We start from the raw sequence: 15650 nt of genomic DNA, 5'->3' as shown, positions 1-15650 counted from the left end.
CGGCGTCACAATTCTAATGATTAGGTGTCTTTCTAATTATAGATGACAGCAAACTGTTTTCAGGCTTTCGTGTCCTTATAGCTGTTTTTCTAGTGACATGCTAAACAGTTTTTATGTCTCTCCAGTCTTTTTGTTCCACTAACTGATAGCACCCCTCAGTCATCCTCAGTCTGTGTTGGAGTACTAATCCAAATCATATTTGTCCAGGATCAACTCTTGTCCCAATAACTGCTCCGGCCACGGGAAGTGCACACCTGGGAACTCAGCTGCCAGCAGAGTGTACTGTGAATGCGACAAGTACTGGAAAGGCGAAGCCTGTGACATCCCTTATTGCAGAAACAACTGCGGCAGCCCTGACCACGGCTACTGCGACCTCACAGGGGAGAAGCTTTGTGTCTGCAATGACAGCTGGCAAGGTGGGAGCAAGCTGCAGATCTTTTGCAGATGCTAAAAAAACCTCTTAAGGTTATTTGGAACAGCTCTACTCACTCTGATCTAACCCTGTGGCATATTTCTGAAGCGGCATACACAAAATTCATTTTTTCCAAAACAAATCTTATATCACACCATCTCTCAACGTATTTTGCAATCAGGTGTACTAAAGATGGACTCCTCCCACGTGCGCTGCGGTCTGCAAGGCTGCGGTGGTTTTACGTTGTAAGCTTGTGTTGTACTGTAATGCTGATTAGCAGCACGCTGATCAGGCCTGTGCATTATTATGCGCCTCGAGCTGAAGGAAACAAAATTCTTTTGCGTGATGAAACTTGACAGACTCATTAGCTGAGATCTCTTCTTTTTTTTGTCATGGCCTCCGATCGCACAGTCTAACATGTTTACTTCTCTCTGACTGTCATGTTTGTTGAATTGCATTCCTCTGTTTATGGGTTTTGAGGTTTGAGAGCAACCAGTTTCCTTTTTAAGGTTTCAGTGGGTAATTATGAAAGTAGCTGGCAGGTGCTAATGAAGAATTGCATCATGCAAATATTAAGTTGCCATGGAGCAGATATAAAAGAGACTATAATATTATTGATTTTGGAGATTTTTGTACATATGAGCATTGGTGTTTATTGTTCCTGAGCTATAATTTCTTTGCTTTTGCTGCTCTCCTGTATGTCCCTGCAGGCCCGGACTGTTCGCTGACCGTACCGTCAACAGAATCTTTCTGGGTCCTCCCCAGCGTCAAGCCCTTCGGCACATCACTCGCCAGAGCCTCCCATATGGCTATGGTGCAAGAAAAGGTCATGTGGGTGGTGGGGGGATACACTTTCAACTACAGCTCATTCCAGATGATTCTTAAGTAAGTAGAGGTTTTTCCTCGAGCAGCTTTCTCACTTTGTATGTTGTTGATGTGTTTCTGAATAGAAAAACCACCATTGCTTATTTGGGGTTTTGCTCACACACAATGTATGGCTAAGCAAAGATTTCCTTATATTCCCCGACAAAAATTGCAGATGAGTTTAGGTGTCCGTGACTTACATTGTGATGGTGTATGTGCTGCTCTCATGAAGGCCAAATTGAGAATTTAATATTTAAAGTACTTGGATGGTGGTGTGGAAGCGTTTGCAGGGCTGTCAAGGGGCACTACTTTACGCCTTTGCCTCGCTACGATATGCTGTGGATCGCTACGGCTCTCTTTTAGTTATTCCCCTTCACTCTGAGACATTAGAGAATGTCTTATACTTTATTCACCAGCTTCTTATTGAGAACAGCTGCAGTGTGTTTTGTCCCAGTTATGCAGAAGTCGTTTGAAATTATCAAGTGGTGACTGTGGTTTAGGTGTCTGTACGCTGGTTTAATATGTGAAAGGTTTGCAGTTAAAATGAAAGTTCATATTCGATGTGCTTTTTATGCATTTATTTATTTTACCCTGTATACTTTTAACGTGTTATGTCTCGTCTCAGATTGTTGTGTATGTGCTGTACTTGGCACAGGAAAAAAAGACCTACTCAAATTTCTTTGGGATTTCTTTTTCTTTTGCCACAGCAGATCATCTTCCTCCTTCTTCCTTCTCCCCCTATCCCTAGCGGCCTCCTCCTCTGTCACACCAACTCTCTGCATGTCCTCTCTCACTATATCCACAAACCTTCTCTGTGGTTTTCCTCTTTTCCTCCACCTCCAGCATCTTAAATTTCTTTGGGACTACTTCTGTAAAAACTGAGAAATATGGCACACGCTCAGAGTTCTCTCGCAGTTTAGCTGACGGTTCATCTTTGTTGCTCAGACAAGCTCTCACCATCTGCTCAGTGTTTGTTCATCACCAGGTGTTATGATTCCTGTTGCTCCTGGAGTGCCTTGTTTAAATTGCTAATGTGTGATGATGTGACCAGGTGTGCTTTTTTTTTTTTTTTGTGTGTGTCTTTTTTGGATGTTAATGGCAGCCAACAGTAATGTATGCATTTGCCAGCCTGCTAGATTTTTTGCACAGCAAAATGTTCAGCTCAATTAAATCTAAAGACCTTGAGGTAAACTTATATTAGAAAACAAGACACTATAATAGCGTAGATTTTAACAATGTACATTTTGATTGTAAACTTGCATTTTTATATTTTAAATAATAATAGAATGCAATTAACAATGTTTTATATTATTTCATTTAGTGCTGTCAGCATTAATCTTGTTAATATGACGTTAACGCCATAACTTCGTTAACGCGGCAAATCCCCGTTAGCGAGTTAACACGGCCCCGTGAGAGGGCTGCACACCGCTAATGCGTTAACGAGCTAACCGCACTAATGCGTTGATGCCGTGCAGGCCTTGCATGGGGTTATCCACGTTAACTCGCTAACGGGGATTTGCCGTGTTAACGCGGTTATGCTGTTAACGTCGTATTAACTAGATTAATGCTGACAGCAATAATTTCATTATAAATCTGGAAAATTATATAATGAGAGCCTTGAAACACCCCATGCCCCCCTTTATATTCATCCTGCTTGCTGCAGGTATCTCTGCAGTATAAAGTGGGAAGGCTCCCGTCAGCGAGTTGCTTAATTTAATCGCATCAGACTAAGTTAATAGTTTATCTGCAAATTTGAATGTAGTGTCTGTAGCTTTACTGTACATTGTTGTGTAAAACAAAGGGCGGTGGGTGGAGCAGCTACGAAGTTTGCTTTTCTTCTCGTCGAGGTTGTTGATCAGGTGGTTTGATGAAGGATTTCGGCCAGCTCTTGATGGTGATTACAGGAACAAACGCTATTGTTTTGGACGTGATAAAAATGTTTCATTCCACCTGAGCTCACAGTCTCAGTAAGAGCTCCGCCTCTTCACTCCTCGTGGGTTGTATGTAGAGAGACGGCGGCTCCACGTTAAACCGTGACAGCATCATCTTCAGTGCTGCTGTTATCAGTCTTTTTGTTTAAAACCTGGGGCCTGCCTGGGCTTCATGCTGTTTTAATTTTGTATTCACACACACATGCTTCTAGATGTGTTTCTATTGCAGGTCTATGTGGGTGAAACACTCGCGCTTACACCGAAATGACGGAGCGCTACAGAATTTAAACTAAGCATCAAAGCAAAAAAAAGGATTTTTTAAAATTTTTTATTATTGATCGATGAATCGTTGCAGGCATGTTATGAAGCCACAGTGGGACAAAAAGTGAATATGCAAAGGGATTTTCCCCCCTCTTTGGTGTGTTGGAGGTGCATTTAAAGTGTAAAATTCTGTTTCTTTTCTCTGCAGCTACAACCTTGAGAGTGGCATCTGGAACACAGTTCCCATCAATAGTGGCCCCGTGCCAAGATACGGCCACTCACTTGCTGCCTGCCAGGTAAACACACACAGATTTAGAAAACCACAACAGTGACTGGGAGGGAGGAATATTTGGGAGAAGTGGGAAGAAAAGCAATCAAATGTGGTTTCAGAAAAGAAAAGGTTGCTTTCAAGCAGGAACTGCTTATTTCTTTGAGTAACTGAATGTTGTAACATATTCCAAACACAGAACTATTTTAAAACAACAGCAGGAGAACAACTTAAAATTATGGAGTTTAAAGCAAACGCAGGCTTGTCCTAGAGGCACATTTATGGCACGTTTAGAGACGAGTACATTCTTTAGCTTACTAAATAAATGCCGTCCTGTGTTTAGGATGATATCTACATGTTTGGTGGAAAACTGGAAGCCGGCTGGGAAAACGTGACGGACGAGCTGTGGGTCTTCAATGTACCCAATCGGACATGGCAGCGGAGAAACCCTGTGGTCGGCCCACCGGCCCAAGCTCAGATATACGCCGTGGAAGGACACTCGGCCCACTGCGTCCCACTGGACAGCGGCGAGACTATCATGCTCGTCATCTTTGGCTACTCCCCCATCTACAGCTATATCAGCAATGTTCAGGAGTACAACCTGAGTGAGTCACAGCTTTCAAGTGCAGACTCTTTCACGTTTTGTTTCTGCTTATCTATCAGCTTTCTGTAGCTTTCCCTTAGCACTGAGATAAATTTAAAAGCCCTGGCGAGCAAACCCAGTATGGCTGTGCTTCCAAACTGCAGTGGATGGTATCCACTCATAATTGTAGACTTCTCTGGGATCTTTTTTTTTTTTTTTTTAATTTAAAACCTGCCAGCAAATACTTTGTGAATCCAAAAACATCATATTTCATGACTGAATTTTTGGATAGCAGAGTCTAAGTGTCCTGTTTTATTTCTTTTTTTTTTTTCAGTGTAAACAATAAATAAAAAAGTATAAACAGCAGCCATGTAAACCATCCCTGAAAATCTGTGTTTGAAGCATCAAGATACAAGAGCCCAGCTGTCTGCTTCGATTCTACTAGGAGAGATCTAATTGTATATATTTTTTTTCCCTATAAAAAATTTCTTCATATATTTTCTTTTTAGGGTCCAACACGTGGTTGGTGCCCGAGACCAAAGGTGCCATTCCCCAGGGAGGCTACGGCCACAGCAGCACGTATGACAGCGGTAGTGGCAGCATCTACGTTCATGGCGGCTATAAAGCTCTGCCCGCCAACAAATACGGCCTTGTCGATGACCTCTACCGATACGACGTGAACACGCGGACATGGTAAATCGACACAGTTGCGCTGCTCTTGTTGTTTTATTATGCATTCCAGACTATATGTGACACCGTGGGAGTTGCATATCTCCTTGGCACAGTTGTCCTTGACACGCCTGTCATGCACATGCTCCAGGTTCATTCTGAGAGAAAGCGGCTTTCCACGGTACTTGCACTCAGCTGTGCTCCTCAGCGGCACTCTGCTCGTTTTTGGAGGCAACACGCACAACGACACATCCCTGAGCAACGGGGCCAAATGCTTCTCTGCTGACTTCCTCGCCTACGACATCGGTAAGAATCCTGTTATTGTTAAATAGTCCTTTATTTATTTATTTTTAAATGTATCTCTCTGTTTCACATAAAATCAGAAGTACAATCAGATCCATCCGCTATGTTAACTGATAATCACACAGCGAATCCGAAATAGTCACCTACACCTTGTTTTCCTCAGCCTGTGACGAGTGGACGCTTCTGCCCAAGCCAGACCTGCACAGGGATGTCAACCGCTTCGGTCACTCTGCTGTGGTTAGTAATGGGTGAGTGTTTCTATTAGAATTTCTGTGTAGATCACCCAGATCGATTGTGAAATCAGGTTTGGTAGCTGTCCCTGTGGTGTAATCATTTTTTGTTTCATAGAAAATGCCCAGTTTTTCCCAGTAGTTTAATTTAATATATTCCACTGTGGTCTCGGCACTAATTTATCTTTAGAGTGGATGACTGGGTCTCTTTGTGAGCATTAAAAGCTTAATTTTTTACCATAAATTTGAAAAACAGTGTAAATAATAAAGAACTGTTCAATATCACAGCAATAACAATGTAATAAAATGACTTGCTTAAAAAAAGAGAAAGATTAGATAATTATGTTTATCAATTTGAGCATGGCGAAATAGAAAAAATACTCCATAATTAAAAAACAAAAGTCCAGTTTATCTTAATTTGTTGGCTGTAGTTTACACCTTTTTTTTCCTTTTTCTTTTTCTACACTGTTTTCTTTCGTCTTGCTCAGGTCCATGTACGTGTTTGGGGGCTTCTCCAGTGTACTGCTCAATGATGTGCTTGTTTACCGACCTCCGAGCTGCCAAGCCTTCTTGGCAGAGGAGGGTTGCGTGAAGGCTGGGCCAGGGGTCCGTTGCATCTGGAGCAGAGGCCGTTGTCTCCCCTGGGAAGTCAGAATGGCTAATAGCAGCCTGACTCTTGCTCCATTTTGTCCACCTAAAGCTGGTGAGAAAGACCACAGAACTTCTCCAGCCTCTTTTCACTTTCTCGTCACTACTTTATTTGTTGTTGTTAAAACTGCCTTCTTTCTAGAAATTGTATTTTACCCGTATTTACAGACTGATTCATGCACTCTTGTTGCTCTCCCTCTCATCTCTTTGTAGTTACAATGGACGAGTGGTGCTACAGGTTCTCAGACTGTGCCAGCTGTACAGCAAACACCAAGGGGTGCCAGTGGTGCGATGATAAGAAATGCATCTCAGCCTTCAGCAACTGTACCTCTGTAAGTGTTCCAACAGGGGGCAGCAGTGCACTGCTGATCTTGTGTTCAGCTCCCTGAAGCTGCCAAACGTGCACACAAGGACACATGCGCTTTTTAATACAGGTTTTGTGAGTCGAGGACATTGGTATGATAATTTTGTGCTATTCAGGACTACATGGAAACATCACCTCATTGCTTAAGGCAGAAAAAGCCTTTGCACATGGACTGTATATAAAAGATGGACACGGCCACCATGACGTCACCCGTTGGTCTCTAAAATCTGCATTTTTGAGGATTCATTAGTAGCAGTATTTAAAATATTTTGAACCAGAAGTAAGCATAGCAGGTTTAGTTGGCAGACTATATCCATAAAATGTGTGTGCAGTGCACAGGCACTGCCCTGACTAATTAACTAAATACATTTAACTGATTTAAACTGAAGGATGGACATCTTGGATTGTGTGAACAACAAACCAAGCTGTCTTATTTTTTAAATTTCAATATTAATGGTGAAAAAGCACCAACAGAGCAAACGCCAGTAAGACACCTTCCTATTATCTATATAAATCTGTATAAAAGAAGTATATAATAAAGTGGGGAACTATTTATAGAGAACAAAAGCGTCTTTCATACCAGACTGTAAAGATTCTATTTAATGCTGTTAATTTAGACATTTTAACACGGCGGTCCATGGGGCTCTATCATAAAATGACACTTTCTCTCATGATTCTTTTCTCTGCCGCTGCAGAATGTGAAGAACTTCACTGAGTGTCCTGTGCGGAACGAGCAGGTGTGCAGCAAGCTTGCCAACTGCAAGAGCTGCTCATTGAATCTCAACTGTCAGTGGGATCAGAATCACTCGCAGTGCCACGCTTTGCCCGGTAAGCTTTCCGTGCACACAAACACGCCACCTTATTAAACAGAAGCTTCGGATTTGGTTCTCACACATGCATGGCAGAGGATTTTTGGTAATTTCCAGGCAAGCATGTGGGAGACTGTGGGAGATGCAAGATAAATGCAGATATGTTTTAAAACTTAAACCTAATGCAGAGATGCTGATCAGTGTGAATACTCAACAGCCCTTGTAACATGAAACGGCCACATTGGTGGTTGTATTTAGTGCGTCAATTACGAGCGCTGACATTCAGACCTGAAGGGAAGCCTATTTCATTAATTAAATTTTTGCAGATGTTAATGACTCCCTACCAAGTTTACTTCTTCTGCCGCTGCTTGTACGGTTAAACCCAGTATCAGGGATTTGCAGAGATGTATTTTCAAGATGTCATCCCAATGTTGTTTATGAGGTCTGGCAGTGTATTTAGCTTACCTCTCACCATCTACCCCCCCGCACCCACCCATCGTGTTGTTGATGTTGACGCTGGCTGAATCTGAAGAGATAGTGCTGTCACTTTATCCATAATTTTCAGTTCACCAAGCCCTGTCGCCTAAGGGGAGTGCAGTGGGAGCTGAAAATAATATCTCTGTGTGTGTGCATGTGGGTGTGGATTTCTGATTCCTGAAAGGGAGCCGCTGATTGCACAAACAAAATGCACACAGAGCAAATGGGTGCAAATTACGCTCAAACAAAATCAGTGACATACACACACACACACACACACACACACACACACACACACACACACACACACACACACGTGTTAAACCCTAATTCTTTAGCCCCCTGTGGTTTGTTATGCCTTCTAAGTTCTCTGTTTTCATTTTTCTTGGATTATGGTTCTCCCCGTTGAGCAGTACTTAACTAATATTATTCCATAGTTAATTATGTCATTTTTAGCTTACGACACAATACAAATAATGTCAAAGTAGTTTTTCCTGTTAAAGTTAAAGGAGAGCAAGGTTTTCTTGGCCCGAGGTCATTCACTTCTTGACATGCTCTTTTGATCGTCCAGCTCAGCAGTGCAGTGAGGGTTGGAACCAGGTGGGTGATGCCTGTTTGAGGATCAACTCCAGCCGCGAGAGCTACGACAACGCTCAGCATTACTGCAAGAACCTCAATGGCAACATCGCCTCACTGACCACCTCCAAACAAGTGGACTTTGTGCTCGAGGAGCTCAAGAAGCTCCAGCAACAAGACAAGGTACACTTAAATCAGTCATAAAGCAGGGGATATTGTGTTTTATCCTTGCTTTATTGTTTGACAATATACATGTAGTACAGTATCTCACATTCATTTTGAAATATTTTCTTTTGCTAGAATTGCAGTTTCCACCTTGGTGTTTAATTGAGTGAAAATAAAAGTGCATTTTAGCTGCTGGGGGAGCCTTTCTCTAACTCTGACTTATTGATTCTGAGCCCCGATCAGTTTTCTGCAGCTCTATTTTTATCTGATTGCAGGCATTCTTCTAGCTTTCTTGCCTTTCAACCAATTATGGGGAAATAGTTTTCCACTATTCCAACATCTTGTCTCAGACTGTGTGGTTTCCACATAGTTTTGTTTCTGAGATACCGCAGCTGATGAATCAGACTGCGATAATCACTCATCACTTCTGCCTGCCTTACGCAGGGCTAAAAGGGCCTCTGTGATTCTGTCTGATGGAAGAATCATGTGCACTTACAGTATCTAAGACCTTGACTGCGTAGTCTGGTCTGCATTTAGTTTTTCTTTTTATCTGAGTAATTTTCCTGATGTTGCTCTAAGTTTATATATTTATTGCTCTGCTCTGTTTTGTTTAACCCTATGATATGGTGCAGAAACTTGTTCACTGAGAGAAATCCAAATATTCACAGCAACATTACAATTAGAGCTTCTGCTTCTTTAATGGAAATGCGGTTTTGGGCATACTGGCTTCTTCTCATCCCTCGCGGCTACGTATTCTCCTTGCAGTGACAGAAAATTGTGGCATCTACTGATGATTTTAGTTTGGTCATGCCTGCTGTATTCATGAGAATGTCATTTCCTGTCAGTCTGCTGGGTTGAAACGCGGCTGTTTGTTCCAAACAGAACCTTGACATGCCTTTCCACATCATTTTCCCATTACATTAAAAGTTGAATCCTGAAGGCAAATAAGTAATCATATCTGTGAAATTATTCTCAGCAGACTTTTAATAGCATCTTTGGTTCCTAGGTGTAAATGCAGAAGGCAGGCTTTTTTCCCTTTTTTTTGTTAATAGCAGGATGGAGTAAAAAAACGAGGCACTTTTATGAAATTTTATCTTACATTTGAATAGCTTTATTTGTTTAGACTTTTGCTGTTTTTCCACAGCGGCTGTCTCCCTGGGTGGGTCTGAGGAAGATCAATGTGTCATACTGGGGTTGGGAGGATATGTCTCCCTTCACCAACAGCAGTCTGCGTTGGCTGCCCGGTGAACCCAGTGACTCTGGTTTTTGTGCCTACCTGGAGGAGCCACAGGTGTCAGGACTGAGGGCCAATCCATGCACTGCTACTGCCCACGGGCTCATCTGTGAAAAGGCTACTGGTGAGATGACCGAACACACAAGTACACTTCCTAAATATTGCATCTGCTTGAAAAGGTTTTTTCATGTCTTTTGTTTTGTTGTTTCTTTGTCCAGGCAATCAAAACCAGAGCACCCGTCCATCCTGTAAGAAACCTTGCTCGCTGCACACCAACTGTGCCAACTGCACCAGCCAGGCCATGGAGTGTATGTGGTGCGGCAGCGTGCAGCGCTGCGTCGACTCCACTGCATACGTCATCTCTTTTCCCTATGGCCAGTGCCTGGAGTGGCAGACTGGAGATTGCGTGGGTGAGTGTCTGAACTTAATCTAGATCAGTCTTCTTTGAAGTCTGCAGTCCGGCATTAAGGTGGCAGACAATAAGCTTTCCCAGAATGGCTTCTGTAAGCAGTCAATATTCATCTCGGAGAGAAAAAAGGTTAAAGGAGGAAACAGGCTTAAAGTGGCGGGTGTCTGTGGCGGAGGGAAAATCGTATTAGTTTTCTGTGATTGGATTTGGAAGCTGTTTTTGGTTTGTAATGGCCAATTACTTTTGCATATAATCACACGCCAACTGTTAGATTTCCCTGTTGACCGAGCTGTAGATGGGCTCTTTATCATTAGCTGGTTTTAAGTAGTTTAAAGACAGTCTCACATCAAGAACAGTGATTGCAAATAACTCTGTGAATAGGAAGTGTGCATAATTAAAACGCCCAGACATGCACTACTGTAAAAGTGGATGTTTTTACATTGAAAGTCATTGAAATTTGAAATGGCAAAAATGAGCGTTTCATTTTGATAATTAAATGTTAAACGTTAGAATGGAATAAATGAACATCTGAAAAAAACTCAGTCAACTTCACTGAGTGATATACTATCCTTAAGTACTACGCCAATACAGCTGAGCTGGAAAACTGCAGTTCCTGCTTGTGCCGTTAATCCACATTTATTTATTTATATTTTGCTGTACTTTTAGGTTTTAATCCACCATCCAATACCATCGAAACCAAAGTTCAGGCTGTGTTAAAGAAGAAATCTTCCATTTCAAACCCATTATATATTACAGGAACTCTGTTTTTGACTTACGGCATTCCCATTGTTTGTTAACAGATGTTTCGATATATCACTGCACCTGTTGCCCATTTTCCTATTAAAATATAAAGAACTGAAAAGTGAGTCAAGACATTTGCACAGTACTATCGAGGGTATATGTCTGTCATTTGTAAGATATTTACAGTAGTGCTTCTTGTGACTGTCTGAGCTGTCACAAAATAAACACAAAGGGTCACAAAGCAATTAACAAGAAGTGATTTAAGAAAAAAAGAGTCCTCTTTATTAAACAGCGTCACTACTCTTTGTGATTTCCTATTTAGTCGTAGAAATGTCATGCAAATTTAATGATCTGGCAAGGTCTGACAAAGACAGTTTTTGCTTAAAATGCTCTCCGAGACGTGTTAATTGGATGCAAGTTGGCATATTGAGTTTTTAAAACTAAACTGAAAATATGTGCAGATGAAAAGGCTTAAAGTTTTGCTCTGTACAGGTTAGTTCTTTGTACACAGCCTGCAGCTGCAGGTCCTCTTATGATAACAAATATGAATACCTTTAATCATCCATTTTCTCTTTGTACAACACAGCAAAAAGAAAGGGACTTTCATCCTATCATGACATGACTGACAAACATGATTCCGCTGTTATTTTCCTGATGGTTGTATTGAAATGTGATCATACTAAGTACTAGACACGTACCAAGGTGAAACTGCACAGTAGTAAGTTGATTGGAAAGATCCTTCACATGAAAGTCGGTGTAACCGCTGAGGTCGTTGCTGTTGTGCTACGTGATGTATGCCTTTTGCCCACAGTTGTGTTGGATTGTAAAAACATCTCTGATCAGTTTAGCGAGTAATAAATTTAGGGAGCCCAGGAGTGCTGTCTCAAATTCATTTGAGTGTGCTAGTGTTGGGTGATGCAGAGATGTTTCTGTTCGCTGTGGATATTTGTCTTGAGGAATTAGTCCCTGTTGGCATGAAGGACAGAGAAGGTTGTCCTATAAATTGTCTCTGTATTTTCTCCTCTTTTGCTTTGCTCTGTCTGACTTTGCTCGTCCATATTCACTCCCAGGGTTTCAATCACTGTTTAAGGCTTTTCTCACCTGCTTTACTTCTTCCTTGCTTATTTGGAGTGCATGGATATGTGCTCTAGGCTGAGTATGCTCCATAAATACATGCAAAACTACAAACCCTGGTCTAAAAAAAACCAGCTCTTTTCCTAGTTTTTTACACTGACTTCAAATGTGCAATTTGACTTGCACGTCGAGTTTGCACATCAGGTTTTTGACATACACATCACTGTCATTTTGACTCTTTTGAACATCAATATAATGGACAAAGAATTAAAGGAACACTTTGAAAACACATCATATCTCAGTAGGGGCAAAAATGATCATGATTGATGTCTGTACTGATATGTACTGGATAATGTGTTAGCAATGAAAAGATGCCTCATCTTTTCCTTTTAAATGAAAATGGTTGACCTACACAGGGCTAAATTCAAAGATACCGCAAAAGTCAAAGTAAAACAGTGATGTGGCAGGGCCGTCCATTTAGCTGAAATTTTGTTGCAGCAATTTAAAATGGTTCTCGTAGTTTGTATGCCCCCTTACATGCTTGGATGCATGCCTGACAGTGTTGGGGATCGTGCACCAGGGGGAACCCGGGACCCACTGCACCATCGTAGGGTCTGACAGTGACAATGACTTCATCCCAATACCTAATGGTAGTCCGGGTGCTGTTGTTTAGCCTGTAGAGGTTTGTGCGTCCCTTCGTGGATATGCCTACCCAGACGTCACTGACCCACCATCAGACCAGTCACCCTGAACAATGTCACAGGCAGCAAAATGTTTCTACTTTATCTCTAGACCCTTTTACACCTTTCACATGTGCTTAGGGTGAACTTGCTCTCAGCTGTGAAAAACACAGGGTAGAAGTGGTGGACCTGCCAACTCTCGTATTCTACGGCAAATGCCATTCAGCCTACATGGTGCCAGGCAGTGAGCAGATGGCCCACTAGAGGACATCAGGACCTCAATCCACCCTCACACAAGAAGCCTGCCAGAGTAGACTGTCTAGAAGTGCTCATCCTGTTCCTCTTTGCACAAAGGAACCAATGCCAGCCCCGTGCATGGGTTATGGACCTTCTATGGCCCTGTCTAGTTCCTTCAGAGCAACTGCCCATCTCCTAGAATCTTCTGTGTTCTTGGATCTGTGCTGGGAGACACAGCAGTCCAGCATGTGAAAATGAAAGTGTAACTTTCATTTTTTCTTAATCAATTTATATCACCACAATGTCTCTAATTTTGACTATTTTTGACCAAACTATTTATTTATTTAATTATTTTACTGTAAAAACAGCCTAGAAGATATAATACCAGAGATGTGTCAATTTAGCTCAAAGTAAAATGAGGTCATTGTTCTCAAAAATGCCCAAGTCATTTGCTTTTGTGCTCAAATGGCTCATCCGTATCTCTTTGCAAGTACCAACAGTAGTTGCCCGTCATGGTCGGATTAAATTTTCCCTGATATTGGTTTTCTATCACTTTCATATCTCGATGAAATCCTTCCTGGTGCCCATTGCTGACATCACACAGGTTTGGTGGAAACAAAGTCAAGATGAGAATTTTAATAATAAAAAAAGAAAAAGAAAAAAAAGCATCTTCAGTGACATTCATGCGCTCATTCGGTGATTCATTTTCAGCATCTTATCCACAAGCTCCTCGTAATTCTCTGCTCTGTGATTGCCATGAAAATTCTGGACGACCTACAGGACAGCTATGGTTGAGACCAAACGTATTTTATAAATGCTGAAATGCATCACCGTTCCTGTTCAGTCATCCTAGTAGTCCAAAACTTGGAATATCAACTAAAAAAAACCCCAAAAAACCCAGGATGTGCTAGTCGTAGGTTTTTAGATTTTGAGTAGGCAAGTGAAATGTTTGTAAGTACAGGTGAAAGGATCCCAGGTATGTGGTATCTTTTGCTTGCTGGGCTGCTTTGAGATTTTGCTCTCTGTATGACCTAAGAAGCTTCTTACTTTGCTGAGGGGATGGACTCTAAATGTATGTCCTTTTAAATTGATTATTTAAAGATCTCATTTGTCCACACTTCATCTTCCCTGATCAAACAACCTAACAAAACCTGGGGTCATCTGTGCTATGAGTTCGCGGTCTGTCCGCTTCATTATGACAGACCAGAAGAAAGTCCTTCAAGCTGTGAGTTCATTTCAGGCAAAATTCTAAACAGGCAAGGCTCACAGAGTTTTCTGTGGTCTTTAATTCAGTCTTTTTTTTTTATATTGGATCAGGCTTTTCCGCTCACTCAAGCTAACAGCTTCCATTCTTTCACAATGAATTGAATCTTTTAGTTAAGTACTGTAGTTTAGCAGCTGCTCTGTCATTTTTTTTCAAGCAGAAGTGGAATTGTCAAATATTCCTACTCTTCAGATGCTGCTTTCTGTGGCCTATGTTGGTGAGAGTGGCAGCCATGGGTCAGAATGGAAGGTTGCTCTGTAATTACAGGGTTGAAGGTTTGATCCTCTAGCAGATGTGATAAAGTGTACATGCTGGTGCAGATGCAGTCACACTGTAGTTTTTCTGTGAATTCCACATTCTAGTATCCTCACTAGTGGGCTGTCCACTTTGTACCCTGCCTCTCATCTGGGTTAGAGTTAATTAATAACTCATTTGGCAGCTTTACACAATATGTTATTTACATTTAAATAGCTAAATAGCTCATCTTATTCTTTTATAAGATGCCTTGGTTTTTACTCCATTTGGTTTAAGAAGCACTTGGCTGTGGCACAAGCTGTAAAGCAGCATTTGAAGTCTGCACAATTGGAGGGATACTTGTGATTGACACAGAGCTGTGTAATTTCCTTCCTAACACTGCTTTCAGATCAAAAGCAGATCGGATACTGAAGCAGTAGGGTTATCACGATGATCAGTAGTCTGTGAAATCAAAGAAGAACAGTTTGAAAGCTGCGAAACAGCCAGCCAGCATAAATACTCACAACTCTGAAGAGAAATGTGGATAAATGGATCTTATAAAAATTTTAACATCTTGAATTTGGCCTCGAACGTCACACTTAACTGGAGTTTGTGACTGAATAAAAGCCTGTGCAAAAAGTCTGGAGCCCACCCCTCTTTTCTTCATATTTGGGTTCTAAGTGGTCTTAACTAATGGTTCTCCAGGCTTTCTGGACATTTGCTGCATTTTCACTTATTTCTTTCAAAGCAAAACATCACCACTGTCTTGACCAGCAGCAGTGCCTCATCCTGAGAGCAGTTGAATCGCGTCATAAAAATGGCACAAGGACTGTCGTGAGCATGCTTCCTGCTCCTAACCCTAACGCACCAGGACCAAACCTGTGATAAAATGTGTTGACACTTTCGTCACCAAATAAAAACAAGATGAAAGTGTTCTGGACAGATAAGATCTAATTAAGTTGCGTAGAAAGGCGGGACAAGTTTACTTCTGATTGGATCACTTCTAATCTCCTTGTGCAGCAAGGTTAGAGACGCACATTTGATCTGATCCTGAGAAATGGAGTTGGAGTGAGAGGTTCAGCTCAGTGACTACAGGCCAGTGGCTCTAACACCAATAACCATGAGGTGCCTGGAGAGCCTGGACCTCAAATACATCAAAGTCACTATTCCACCTACTCTGGGCCCATGTCAGTACACAGACAGAACCAGCATCAACA

At 41.7% G+C, this 15650-nt stretch overlaps 1 protein-coding gene across 2 annotated transcripts in view; it reads left to right on the top strand.

Moving 5' to 3' along the window:
* Positions 1-15650, top strand: part of atrnl1b (attractin-like 1b) — a 69808-nt gene that overhangs the window by 4906 nt on the left and 49252 nt on the right. Inside the window, exons 5-18 of one of the 2 annotated variants that reach the window (XM_076887506.1) lie at positions 208-416; positions 1123-1297; positions 3677-3764; positions 4080-4341; positions 4829-5012; positions 5140-5294; positions 5455-5539; positions 6010-6224; positions 6383-6501; positions 7229-7361; positions 8391-8578; positions 9705-9918; positions 10013-10204; positions 10870-11094. In XM_076887506.1, coding sequence (XP_076743621.1) covers positions 208-416; positions 1123-1297; positions 3677-3764; positions 4080-4341; positions 4829-5012; positions 5140-5294; positions 5455-5539; positions 6010-6224; positions 6383-6501; positions 7229-7361; positions 8391-8578; positions 9705-9918; positions 10013-10204; positions 10870-11000 — 2350 coding nt within the window. In that variant the 3' untranslated portion in view covers positions 11001-11094. Of the gene's footprint in view, positions 1-207; positions 417-1122; positions 1298-3676; positions 3765-4079; positions 4342-4828; positions 5013-5139; positions 5295-5454; positions 5540-6009; positions 6225-6382; positions 6502-7228; positions 7362-8390; positions 8579-9704; positions 9919-10012; positions 10205-10869; positions 11095-15650 lie in introns of those variants that run through there. The other variant, XM_004567506.3, reaches the window with a different exon arrangement.

The sequence above is a fragment of the Maylandia zebra genome, linkage group LG8 (genome assembly GCF_041146795.1).
Source record: "Maylandia zebra isolate NMK-2024a linkage group LG8, Mzebra_GT3a, whole genome shotgun sequence".
Lineage (NCBI taxonomy): Eukaryota > Metazoa > Chordata > Actinopteri > Cichliformes > Cichlidae > Maylandia > Maylandia zebra.
This window is presented reverse-complemented; position numbering and strand designations above follow the sequence as displayed.